This window comes from Bombina bombina, chromosome 9 (genome assembly GCF_027579735.1).
Source record: "Bombina bombina isolate aBomBom1 chromosome 9, aBomBom1.pri, whole genome shotgun sequence".
NCBI lineage: Eukaryota > Metazoa > Chordata > Amphibia > Anura > Bombinatoridae > Bombina > Bombina bombina.
In genome coordinates, this window is record NC_069507.1 from 145,309,848 (window position 1) to 145,322,594 (window position 12,747).

The 12,747-nt window shown below is 35.0% G+C and overlaps 1 protein-coding gene across 1 annotated transcript in view; it reads left to right on the top strand.

The window, feature by feature from the left end:
• The window catches only part of LOC128640089 (TBC1 domain family member 12), a 483,074-nt gene that overhangs the window by 310,763 nt on the left and 159,564 nt on the right, over window positions 1-12,747 (top strand). The window contains exons 4-5 of the mRNA XM_053692423.1: window positions 9,571-9,686; window positions 10,627-10,709. Coding sequence (XP_053548398.1) covers window positions 9,571-9,686; window positions 10,627-10,709 — 199 coding nt within the window. The remainder of the gene's footprint in view (window positions 1-9,570; window positions 9,687-10,626; window positions 10,710-12,747) is intronic.

Sequence of the window (12,747 nt, forward strand, 5' to 3'; positions counted from 1 at the left end):
TTAAGATCAGACCTTCTGTCTCAAGAACCATTTTTCCATCAGGATCTCAAATCGTTAAATTTGAAGGTATGGAAATTGAACTCTTAGTGCTTAGTCATAGAGGTTTCTCTGTCTCAGTGATTGATACTATGTTACAGGCTCGTAAATCTGTTTCTAGGAAGATTTATTATCAAGTTTTGAAGACTTATATTTCATGGTGTTCTTCTTATAAATTCTCTTGGCATTCTTTTAGAATTCCAAGAATTTTAAATTTTCTTCAGGATGGTTCTTATAAAGGTTTGTCTGCAAGTTCATTAAAGGGACAAAACTCTGCTCTTTCTGTTTTTATTTCAGAGAAAGATTGCTAAGCTTCCTGATATTCACTGTTTTGTACAGGCTTTGGTCCGTATCAAGCCTGCCATTAAATCAGTCTCTCCTCCTTGGAATCTTAATTTGGTTTTGAAGGCTTTACAGGCTCCTCCTTTTGAGCATATGCATTCTTTGGATATTAAACTACTTTCTTGGAAAGTGTTGTTCCTTTTGGCTATCTTTTCTGCTAGAAGAGTTTCCGAATGATCTGCTCTTTCTTGTGAGTCTCCTTTTCTGATTTTATATCGGGATAAAGCAGTTTTGCGGACTACATTTAAATTTTTACCTAAAGTTGTGAATTCTAACAATGTTAATAGGGAAATGGTTGTTCCCTCTTTGTGTCCTTATCCTAAGAATTCTTTGAAGAGATCCTTACATTCTCTGGATGTTGTAAGAGCTTTGAAATATGTTGAAGCTACTAAACATTTAAGGAAGACTTCTAGTCTATTTGTTGTCTTTTCTGGTCCTAGGAAAAGTCAGAAAGCTTCTGCCATTTCCTTGGCATCTTAGTTAAAGCTTTTGATTCATCAGGCTTATTTGGAGTCGGGTCCGGCTCCACCTCTGAGAATTACAGCTCATTCTACTAGATCTTTCTCCACTTCGTGGGCTTTTAAGAATGAAGCTTCAGTTAATCAGATTTGCAAAGCAGCAACTTGGTCTTCTTTGCATACATTTACTAAATTCTACCGTTTTGATGTATTTTCCTCTTCGGAAGCAGTTTTTGGTAGAAAAGTTCTTCAGGCAGCTGTTTCAGTTTGAGTTCTCTGCTTATGTTTTAAGTTTTTTCTTTTCATTTATAAGAAAAACTTTTTTTTTTTTTTTTGGACGTGGATTTAATTTTTTCAGTGGAAAATGGTTGTTTTTATTTTTATCTCTCCCTCTCTAGTGACTCTTCTGTGGAGTTCCACATCTTGGGTATTACTATCCCATACGTTACTAGCTCATGGACTCTTGCCAACTACATGAAAGAAAACATAATTTATGTAAGAACTTACCTGATAAATTAATTTCTTTCATACTGGCAAGAGTCCATGACACCCACTTTTTTATGGTGGTTATGTTTTTTTTGTATAAAGCACAATTATATTTCCAGTTCCTTTTTTGATGCATTTTACTCCTTTTTCTATCACCCCACTACTTGGTTATTCATTAAACTGAATTGTGGGTGTGGTGAGGGGTGTATTTATAGGCATTTTGAGGTTTGGGAGACTTTGCCCCTCCTGGTAGGATTGCATATCCCATATGTTACTAGCTCATGGACTTTTGCCAATATGAAAGAAATTAATTTATCAGGTAAGTTCTTACATAAATGATGTTTTTAGATGGGGGTTCTATCAGCATTTATTTTAAATAACAAAGGTAAAGGAGAAATCTTTAAACAATGTAATACTCTGAAGCAGGTAAAATTGATCATTTGGAAGGCTGTACACCATTCCTTTAATATTCATTTTTGTTTAAACAAGCAAAGTATGCTTCTTTAATTGACATCATTAAATTGCTGGCAGAAACAATGGAGAGCCATGATAAATAGCATTTCCTGTAGGGTGTAACATGTTTTGCTTTCTTATTTTACAGAATGATTGTGTTTTTATTGTGTGATACAGATAAAAGATTGTTTGCCCTTCTCAAGTTTCTGTTGCTTCTCCTGAACCAGAATAAAAATATAAATACCAAGTTTGCAAGGAGTATTTAAACATACTTTTAAAGTTCATTAAAGGGACACTAAACCCAAATTTTTTCTTTCATGATTCAGATAGAGCATGGAATTTTAAGCAACTTTCTAATTTACTCCTATTATCAATTTTTCTTCATTCTCTTGCTATCTTTATTTGAAAAAGAAGGCATCTAAGCTAAGGAACCAGCAAATGTTTGGTTCAGAACCAAGGACAGCACTTGTTTATTGGTGCTGTCCAATCAGCAAGGACAACCCAGGTTGTTCACCAAAAATGGTCCGGCATCTAAACTTGCATTCTTGCTTTTCAAATAAACATACCAAGAGAATGAAGCAAGTTTGATAATAGGAGTAAATTAGAAAGTTGCTTAAAATTGCATGCTCTATCAGAATCACAAAAGAAAAATTTTGGGTTCAGTGTCCCTTTTAAAGGGACATAAAACCCTAAATTTCTCTTAGAATTAAATTAATATATCAGGAGGCCTCTCCCTTGTGCTGGAGGGGATGTGGGGGAATGGGAACTTTATCACATGTATGGTGGTCGTGTCCTCGCCTGCGAACCTTTTGGGAATCCCTAGAAAAAATACTACTCCCACTGACTGGAAACACCTTTCACTTTACCCCTTTGATCGTATTGTTTAATGACAGGCCTAGAATTCCTTGCAAGCTTAGACTCACCCTACTTCAAATCTGCATAAATGGAGCTAAGTCTCTGATAGCTAGAAAGTGGAAGTCCCACATTGCTACAACCGTTGTAGAATGGACGGCCAGAACACAGGAGCTTATCTCGTTGGAAGAATATTCCTATCTCAAACAAAATAGACACGACAGGTTTTTGAATATAAAACTATACTGGGAAATGCTCCAAATTCCACCGTAAAGCTTTTTCATTTGGGATGGCATGCTAGTATATAGGAGGTGCAATGCACCACCCCTCCAACTCTTTTTCTCCAGTGTATGCATCGTGGCTAATGAGATGACTAAGAAACTATGATACCTAACAGTAGGTGCGATTGCAGAGGCTTCCTTTCCCTTTTTTCCTTGTTAAATATCCCTTCCCCCTCTTTCTTTTCTTATTTCCTTTTTTTTTCTATCTCTTAAATTGTTGTTTAAAAAAAAAAAGGGTTAACTAAGCTCCTGGCGGACAGCTATTAAGGTTAGCCTCTTCGGAGGCCTATTTTGCATATATGTATCGACAGTCCTATAGAAACAGTCATAAAGCTGTATTCCTTGTTTGTATCTCTAACTTTGCAACCAAATGGAGCTGAACTATTTGTTTCTGTTTTATAAACGGTGTACTGTAAGTTATGTATATTAATCCTGTTTAATAAAAAACTTTAAATATAACAAAACCCTAAATTTCTCTTTCATGATTTTAGATAGAGCATGCAATTTTAAACACTTTTCCATAATTTATATTAGAAAATTTTCATTTTCTTGTTATCCTTTGTTGAAAAGCAGAGTCGTAACCTTAGAAGTGTGCACAAGTCTGCATCACTATATGACAGTAGTTTTGCAACAATGGTATATATTAGCAAGAGCACTAGATTGCAGTACTATTTCCTGTCATATAATGCTTCTCTATGATCTACATAATGAAAGACCCTTTTTGGGGTTCATGTTCCTTTTTAAACACTGACAAATAAAAACGTATATAGGGGGCGCCCTTGATATAAATATGTACTATATAACTATGGAGTGATAATTCCAGTGGACAGATAATTGGTGTACTTTAACTAAGCTCTAGAACAAATATATGTATCTTACAGACTGTATCATGTAGCTGTAATATCACTTTAAGTGCAAGTAATGTCTGTATATCATATAGTAGTAATATCACTTTAAATACAAACAAAATCTACTACACAGTTAACACAGGTGAACTTAAGTCATTCAAACAATTATAACTATGAACAAAAAATGGCAATAATGATATTAGTGTCCCATAAGTAATGTGATAAATTATCACCAAATGATGATTATTTTGGGTGAAGGCAGCTGTCTGTATGAGGATTAAGGCCACGATCCAGGATCAATGATCTGCAAAAAGGGACAGAAGCGCCACACCAAAAAAAATGTATTATTGTTTCAAACAATATTGGGCCATGTGGCGCTTCTGTCCCTTTTTGCCTTTTTAAATACAGTTGAATTGCATAATTGACATGTGCATAATAAAAAGACAATACAATAACAATTTGAATTTTAGTAAGTGAATTTGAGTATTAGAATTCTTTTTCTGACAAATTTCAACATTGACTTGAATTTGCTGGCTCCCTGTATCATTTGACAGCTATCAGCCAATCACAGACTCATGTATGTAGATACTGTGAACTCATCACACCTGCTCAGTTGTAGCTGATGCCCCAGAAAGTGTGTATTTAAAAAGACTGTGCACGATTTCTTAATGGAATTAAATTGGAAACTCTATTTAAAACTGCATTTTGTATCTGAATTATATTAGTTTAATTTTGTTTATAGTGTCTTTTTTTTTTATTTTTTTTTTTTTTAAAGAAAGCACCTATATGTAGCCTAAATATAGCCACTAATCAGCAAGTGCTAACCAGGGTTCTGAACCATAAATGGGCCGACTCTGAAGCTTACATTCCTGCTCTTTCAAATAAAGATACCAAGAGCGAGAGCATGCAATTTTAAGCAACTTCCTAATTTGCTCCTATTATCAATTTTTCTTCTATCTAAATCATGAAAGAAAACATTTGGGTTCATTTTTCAAAGCTACGGAAATGAGTGTCAAATGTGGAAATAAAATTTTCTTCTTCATATTTTTCCAAACTTTCTTGTTTTTACAATGTTTTTTTCATATCCAACAACTTTTCTTATACACAATTTGTAAATAAATCTGAAACCGAAGGTTCTAAATTCAGTGGCGTGCGGTGAGTACAGTGACCGGTGAGGCACTGGCTAGTATCAGAACCAGATAAATGCACATGAACTCGATAGTTGTCCAGTTGTGTGCTGCCCTAATGTTATATAGAGCATCTGTTGCTCTAGTATTGGTGTACAATTACAAGATGATCTAGCGCAAGGGGCAAACCCTTTTGAGAGCATTGGATACACTGTTTATAAAAATCCTCTAAAAATCTGCTGAGTGAACATTGCAACTGTTCAAAGGAGACGTTAAAAAGAATACAAGTTTGTTATTATAAATATATATCAGCACTTAAAGATTTATAAGAAAAAAAACCTAATAAAAAAAAAAAAATATATATATATATATATATATATATATATATATATATATATATATATATATATATATATATATATATATATATATATATATATAATGCAATAAATATATCCTCCAAAGAATGCACTCTCAGGGCTTTCACAAAATAACACTATTTATTGAACGTTTTTAGAGATAAACTCTCCATCAGAATAACAGTGTGTGCAGTACACAAATATATAGTGCTCATAATTCCTCCAAAACATACATTACCTACCCCCTCCAGTTAATGTGGCGTCAAAAAACTGTATTGGAACGCAAGCTTGCGTTCCACCGTCTCGTGAAACCAGAAGTATAACTACGTCACTTCCGGGTAACGGTGGAATGCAAAGCTTGCGTTCCAATACTGTTGTTTGGCGCCATATTAACTGGAGGGGGGGTAAGTAATGTTTGTTTTAAAGTGATTATGTGTACTGCACACACTGTTCTGATGGAGAGTTGATCTCCAAAAACGTTCAATAAATTGTGTTATTTTGTGAAAGCCCTGAGAGTGCATTCTCTGGAGTATGTGTATATATATACATGTATATATATATATGTATATCAGAAGTAAAGGGTTTTCGTAATGTGAGCCACACCTAGGTGTGGGCCACACTGGAGGCGCAAAAAATATTAACACCTGTACGAGATAAGCTGCTGGAGTAAACAAGAGAGTGTGATCACACTACCCTTGCAGGTGATCACACCGTATAGGTATAGAAAGAAACAAAGTGGAGTTAACTACACAGCGCTAATCCCACAAATATATAGTGTACTATTTACATACACCTCGTGTGACAATATTATAGCATAAATGTATCAAACAATGATTCCTACAGAGAGCGCATTGCTACAATGTTTTGCTATAATTATTAGAAAGTAATTTATACGCTTATGATTTGTTAGCTATTATCTCAGTGTTACAGTTTCTGTTGTATAAAGAATTTAAAGTTCAAAATATGCTGAAGAAATCTTAAAACAGCAGTAGTATTCTGTCTTCCAATTCAACGTTCAATAATGCAGACATAGAATGGCAACAATCCCAAATGGCCTCACAGGCTACTCACATTAGGTGACCTCAATCGTATGAGGTAAGGAACAGGCGTTTTGGATGTATTAGAATTCTGCGCTGATCCTCTGGTAGCAGGCTTGTGATCCTGTGCGTTGTTTCAGATAGAATTATGGTTCATCAGTTGGAGCCACAGCGCGAGGTATCTTTCAAATTTCTTCCCTCCTCAGGATCAACAATGCTGATGTCGGCAACAGTTCTTTGCCTCTTTAATAACTCCAACGTTTATATAAAGGAAACAGACACAGCACATAGCATAATACTGTTTAAAAGTAACACAAATTTATTTGCAGATAGAGAATAATACTCACAAACGAGACCTCAGTTTGTATGAGGTATCAATATAGCATCTCATTTAAAAGGACCGTAATCCCACACTGTGATAAAAGTTTCCACTTTAGTAGAATGTGATATTTGTAAAATATCTTTTAGCAGTCATATATTGACGTAAAAAGTATGAGCTTGTAAAAACTATTATGCGGTTGCGGCTTAACCAGAATCCCACACAGCCACTGTATCGGTAATACTAGGGATGAGCAGCCAGATTCAACACTCATCCCTAGTATTACCGATACAGTGGCTGTGTGGGATTCTGGTTAAGCCGCAACCACATAATAGTTTTTACAAGCTCATACTTTTTACGTCAATATATGACTGCTAAAAGATATTTTACAAATATCACATTCTACTAAAGTGGAAACTTTTATCACAGTGTGGGATTACGGTCCTTTTAAATGAGATGCTATATTGATACCTCATACAAACTGAGGTCTCGTTTGTGAGTATTATTCTCTATCTGCAAATAAATTTGTGTTACTTTTAAACAGTATTATGCTATGTGCTGTGTCTGTTTCCTTTATATAAACGTTGGAGTTATTAAAGAGGCAAAGAACTGTTGCCGACATCAGCATTGGTGATCCTGAGGAGGGAAGAAATTTGAAAGATACCTCGCGCTGTGGCTCCAACTGATGAACCATAATTCTATCTGAAACAACGCACAGGATCACAAGCCTGCTACCAGAGGATCAGCTCAGAATTCTAATACATCCAAAACGCCTGTTCCTTACCTCATACGATTGAGGTCACCTAATGTGAGTAGCCTGTGAGGCCATTTGGGATTGTTGCCATTCTATGTCTGCATTATTGAACGTTGAATTGGAAGACAGAATACTACTGCTGTTTTAAGATTTCTTCAGCATATTTTGAACTTTAAATTCTTTATACAACAGAAACTGTAACACTGAGATAATAGCTAACAAATCATAAGCGTATAAATTACTTTCTAATAATTATAGCAAAACATTGTAGCAATGCGCTCTCTGTAGGAATCATTGTTTGATACATTTATGCTATAATATTGTCACACGAGGTGTATGTAAATAGTACACTATATATTTGTGGGATTAGCGCTGTGTAGTTAACTCCACTTTGTTTCTTTCTATATATATATATATGTATGTGTGTGTGTGTATATATATATATATATATATATATATATATATATATATATATGTATATGTATACGTATATATATATATATATATATATATATATATATATATATATATATATATATATATGTATATGTATATGTATACGTATATATATATATATATATATATATATATATAAAAATAAAAACAAATATACAATTTCAGCCCATTAAACCAAACAGTATTTTGCGTGCCACCATGAGTACTTGTGCCATAAGTTTGCCACCTCTGCCAAGTGTTAAATTAATGGGATCTGTGGTTGTGGAGTTTGTTTTCCCTTTTTTAGGGGCGGTATGGGGTTTGCTCACTCATTTCATGGCAGTTTTTTTTGCTGCCCCAATAGTACATAGCTGGGGTGTGACTTGCCCCAGGGTAATGTGACTGTACAAGCTGCAGTATGTGGTCAGCAGTGTGAGTTGCCCCAGTGTAGGTTGGGATGTAAACTGCTTCAGTGTTAAGTGGTCGGTTTGAGACTTGATAAGATTAACTTCTTGGCTGCCAGAGAAAGATGAAATGCATCACATGACTATCAAAGTGTTAACCCTAACAATCCACTCTATACAGATTGGCAACTACTTAATAACACCTGGAGATAGCTTTTTATAGTAAAAACAAGGGCAGAGACACTATTGGTGGATACATTAGAATACAAACTGCCCAATTCCATCTGTCTTCAATCTGGATAATTACATCTGTGTTTATCACTCTTCAATACAGAATATTCATTAAGCAGCTTGAGAGAGAGAGAAATAGAGATTTTAACTCATGATTTGGATAGAACATACAATTTTAAACAACATTCCATTTTTCTTTTATTATAACATTTACTTCATTATCTTGCACTACTGCCATCTAGCTGAACACTTCTAGTTAGCCAATCACAAGAGACAGATGTGTCTCACACCGACCACTTAACACCAATCAGCCCCTAGCTCCAAGTGTAGGATATGTGCATAATCTTTTTCAACAAGAGATGCCAAGAGAAAGGTTGACTTATTTTCTTCTTCTGAAGTGATTGATAACATAAACTGGATTAAACAGAAAGCTGTCCTTCGGTCTTCCTTGTGAAGAATGGTTTCTTTCTCAATCTCCAAATTGGGACATTTTTGCTAAATGTGAGAAGATAAAACATTTTTTTTATTTAGGAAACATAGCAAATAGGTACATACATAGCAATTAAAGACACAGACAGTATCTCAAAAATTGACAACAAGGTAAACACAATACCATATCCAAACACACACGGTTGTCTTGGCAGCCAATCAGTTCTGTTCCGTAAAGGTTTGCTGTGCCATCAAGGATTTCTAGCTCCACTGAATGGAGCAGTCTTTTTGAAAACGAGGATGACACCAATGTCAAACTGTGATAACAGCACATAAAATAATTTGGTTCAAATACAATGACCAGATAGTCCTCAGAAAAGAATGCAAATATAAACAGGGCAATAACTCCAAACATCTTATAACAAAAAATTACTCTAATACAGTTTTCAGTTCTGGTGAGGTACCCGGAATCAGGATAGACATAGTAAACTTAAATAGGCAAACCAAACTATACATAATAAGGTACATAGGTATAGATACTTTTTACATTGGTTGGTGGCTGTTTTGTCAGTGTGATTTGTTACACCGTTATAAAAGAATGTCCTTGTATCCCTCGTAAAATTGTTTTATAAGCCATATTTAGATTTTGTTCTTTGTCCTATTTTTGCAATCATGTATATTTATATTATTTTTTTTACTTTTGTTTCTTTATGATGCAGGAATATGAAGCTCGCACGGGAAGAACATGCAAAGCTTCAGCTCAGTCCTCAAGACGTAAAAAATTTGAGTTTGAACCACTTTCCACCACTGCTCTTATTTTGGAGGACCGACCTGCGTAAGTACTTGTATTCCCATTTCCTGGCTTAATTTAATAAGTAGAAATTTCAATAGAAATCAGTAGGAATGCTTTGTGCAACATTCTTCTAACTGGACTGACAAGTTCAAGTCTTTTTCTTTTGGAAGCTGTTTTCTAGTTTATTGATTTTTTGTAGAATAGTTTTTGTATCTTTTTGGTCACTATTAGAATTCCACAATTTTCTATTGAAGGGCAACTCTACCTTTTTGAAGTGAAATAAAACCTCTTTTTCTTGCCTGATGCCATTTACAACCTCTAAGATTGACGGTTTCTAATCTTCTACAGGCTCCTCCTTGTCTCGTTGCTTTTTAAAAAAAAAAAATTAAATAGCTTTTTACAATCTTGCACTACAGCCATACAATGCTAGTTCATATGCATCATAGAGATAACATAACATAACATTGTGCTCACTCCTGTGGAGAATGATAATGGGATCACAAGAACCAGCACTAAAAGTCAAGATGGTAAGAAGCTATAGGAAAAACAAAAAGATAAGGGGCATTCGGTAAGAGCTTAGATACAGTTGATCATAGAGGTTATAAGTATATTGGCATAACAGTGTTGGTTATGCAAAACTGGTGAATGGGTAATGAAGGAATGTATATCTTTTTAAACGGTTACAATTTGCAAGTACACTGTACCTTTCTTAAAGCTCCTTTTTAAACCTTTTTTATTGGTTCTGGTGTTATGTTGAATGAAGTCCTCACAATAAAAATAAATGCCTTCCAAGGCAGTTACAGTATGTTTAAAATGTTATACAAATCGCATTCTAGCTCTTAATTTTACATCTAAATTAGATTTTACTTTTGCACCAGGCAGTATAACTTAATATGTTTAAATTACTGAACATTTTCATATATTTTATCACACAATTTTATGTAGACCTCAGAATTCAAACATTTTTTTTTTTATATTTTAGGAATCTTCCTGCTAAATCTGTGCATGAAACCTTGCGTCACAGACAGGAGTATGATGAAATGGTTGCAGAGGCAAAGAAACGTGGTATGTTTTTTATAGCAACAGCTATGGAACTGCATGTTTATATTTATTATTTGGTTTAAGATTGTGAAATCTGTGCAAGTGGAATTAGATGTCGAAATAATAATAATTTAACATTACACACACATTCACACTCACTCCCCAAAGAGCACTCACCGGACTTCAATGTAATGTTAACCTTTAATAGTGAACGTTTTTGGGGTGTTACCCCCTTCCTCAGACCTATACATGAACTTGTATATCCTGTATATGTCTGAGGAAAGGGTAACACCCCAAAAACATTCACTATTAATGGTTAACATTACATGGAAGTCCGGTGAGCGCTCTTTGGGGATATGATGGTACACTGGATTTGATGCACCCCGGCAGAAGTTTGTGTGATCTGGAGTGCTAGCCTGTACAGCATTTGTGTGTGTGCGTGTATATATATATATATATATATATATATATATATATATATATATTTATATATATATATATATATTTAAAATTGTGAGTGGATGGAAAAAATTGCAACAAGCCAAGTGTTAAAAGTGATGAGTGTACTCAAACACTTTTTAAATTTAGGAAAAAATTTCTCCTTTAATAATAACAATATTGGTGCAGACCCATTTAATAATATTGACGAAAATAGTTAAGAAGAGAAAGGACATAAAATAATGACATTTTTAAAAAAGACTGGGAATACAGCACTCTTTTGAAAAAATTAGCAAAACACTTGTAGAAATTTGCTTAGTGAAAAGGAGCTTTTTTTATTGTGCAGCCAGTGGCCCCAGCCCAGGCTAGATCCAACCATACAAAGGCATCTAGATATAAACCAAAACAAAATATAATGGCAACATCAAAACATAAATCAAATGACATAAAAAAGGGGCCGGCCCATGTAAATCCATGCAGGTATGGAGCAAAGACTGATGGCTAGATCAAGTGCTGCAGAGGGGAAGGTTTATTCACTGATGTACCTCAGACCTAAATGGTTTTAGTGAAAACTGAGACATTAAATATGTGAATACCTGACTTTCCCAAATGCAGTCCTTGTCCTGTATAAACATACAAAATTATTTACGACAAGGAGACAATTAATAGCACAGAAATAACCATCATGAGCATCATAAGTGATGAGTAGTCAAACACATTAAGCAAGCGTATGTTCCTTTAAGAGACATATGATGTAAGGAGTCCCCAGAATTGAAGCAAATAGGACTGAAATAGAGTCCCGAGGTAGAGAGCAAGGTAATTCACAGTACACAGTTGCCGTAGATGTGCAGATGAGAACACATGACAAAGTATGGCAGTTAGTTATGGATGGATGAATGAATACAGCCGGTATGTTAGCATGCGTAAGGCAGTCAAGCGTGTTAGTGCAACAACATGTGTCGGGAGATATAAAATAAACAAGCGAAGTTGAAAGAGAAAAGTAGGGATGTAGGAGGATACAGACTTTTCAAACAGTACCCCTCTGTCAACTGCACCGTACCGCTACTGTCGTTGTAGAGACTTTTCAGCTTGTCAGAACTTCCGATTACACAGGCACCAAATAACATTCATCCACTGTGTGCAAATTAGCATCGGTTTTACCTCTGTGGCATGCTCATCTATTATCCATTAAAGTCTCCAATACACACAGGCGGTTGCCAATGAAGCACAGGAATTGAAGACTTAATCACGCTGCAAAGTACAGCAGCAAGCTCTGACGGCTCCAATAACCAGCATGGATGCTACGTAGGTCAGCTACGCAAAGACGCCAACACATGTTTCACCCCACGTCATCAGGAAAACGGGGCTTCATCAGGGCATGTGACTTAGCACGTCATAGGTGCTAATTTATAGCGAACTAGAATAACGCCCATATTTGATGGTGAAAGAATAAAACAACAGTGCATATACAAAGTATTATAATTGTGAGAAATTCAACTCTAAACACATAAAAATATTAGAACGTTCAATATGCCACAAAACCAGAGATGCTGGAGGCATGGTTAGTATTAAACAAAAAACTGAACTTTCGGATGTAAGGGAGATTAAAATATTTGGCCAAATA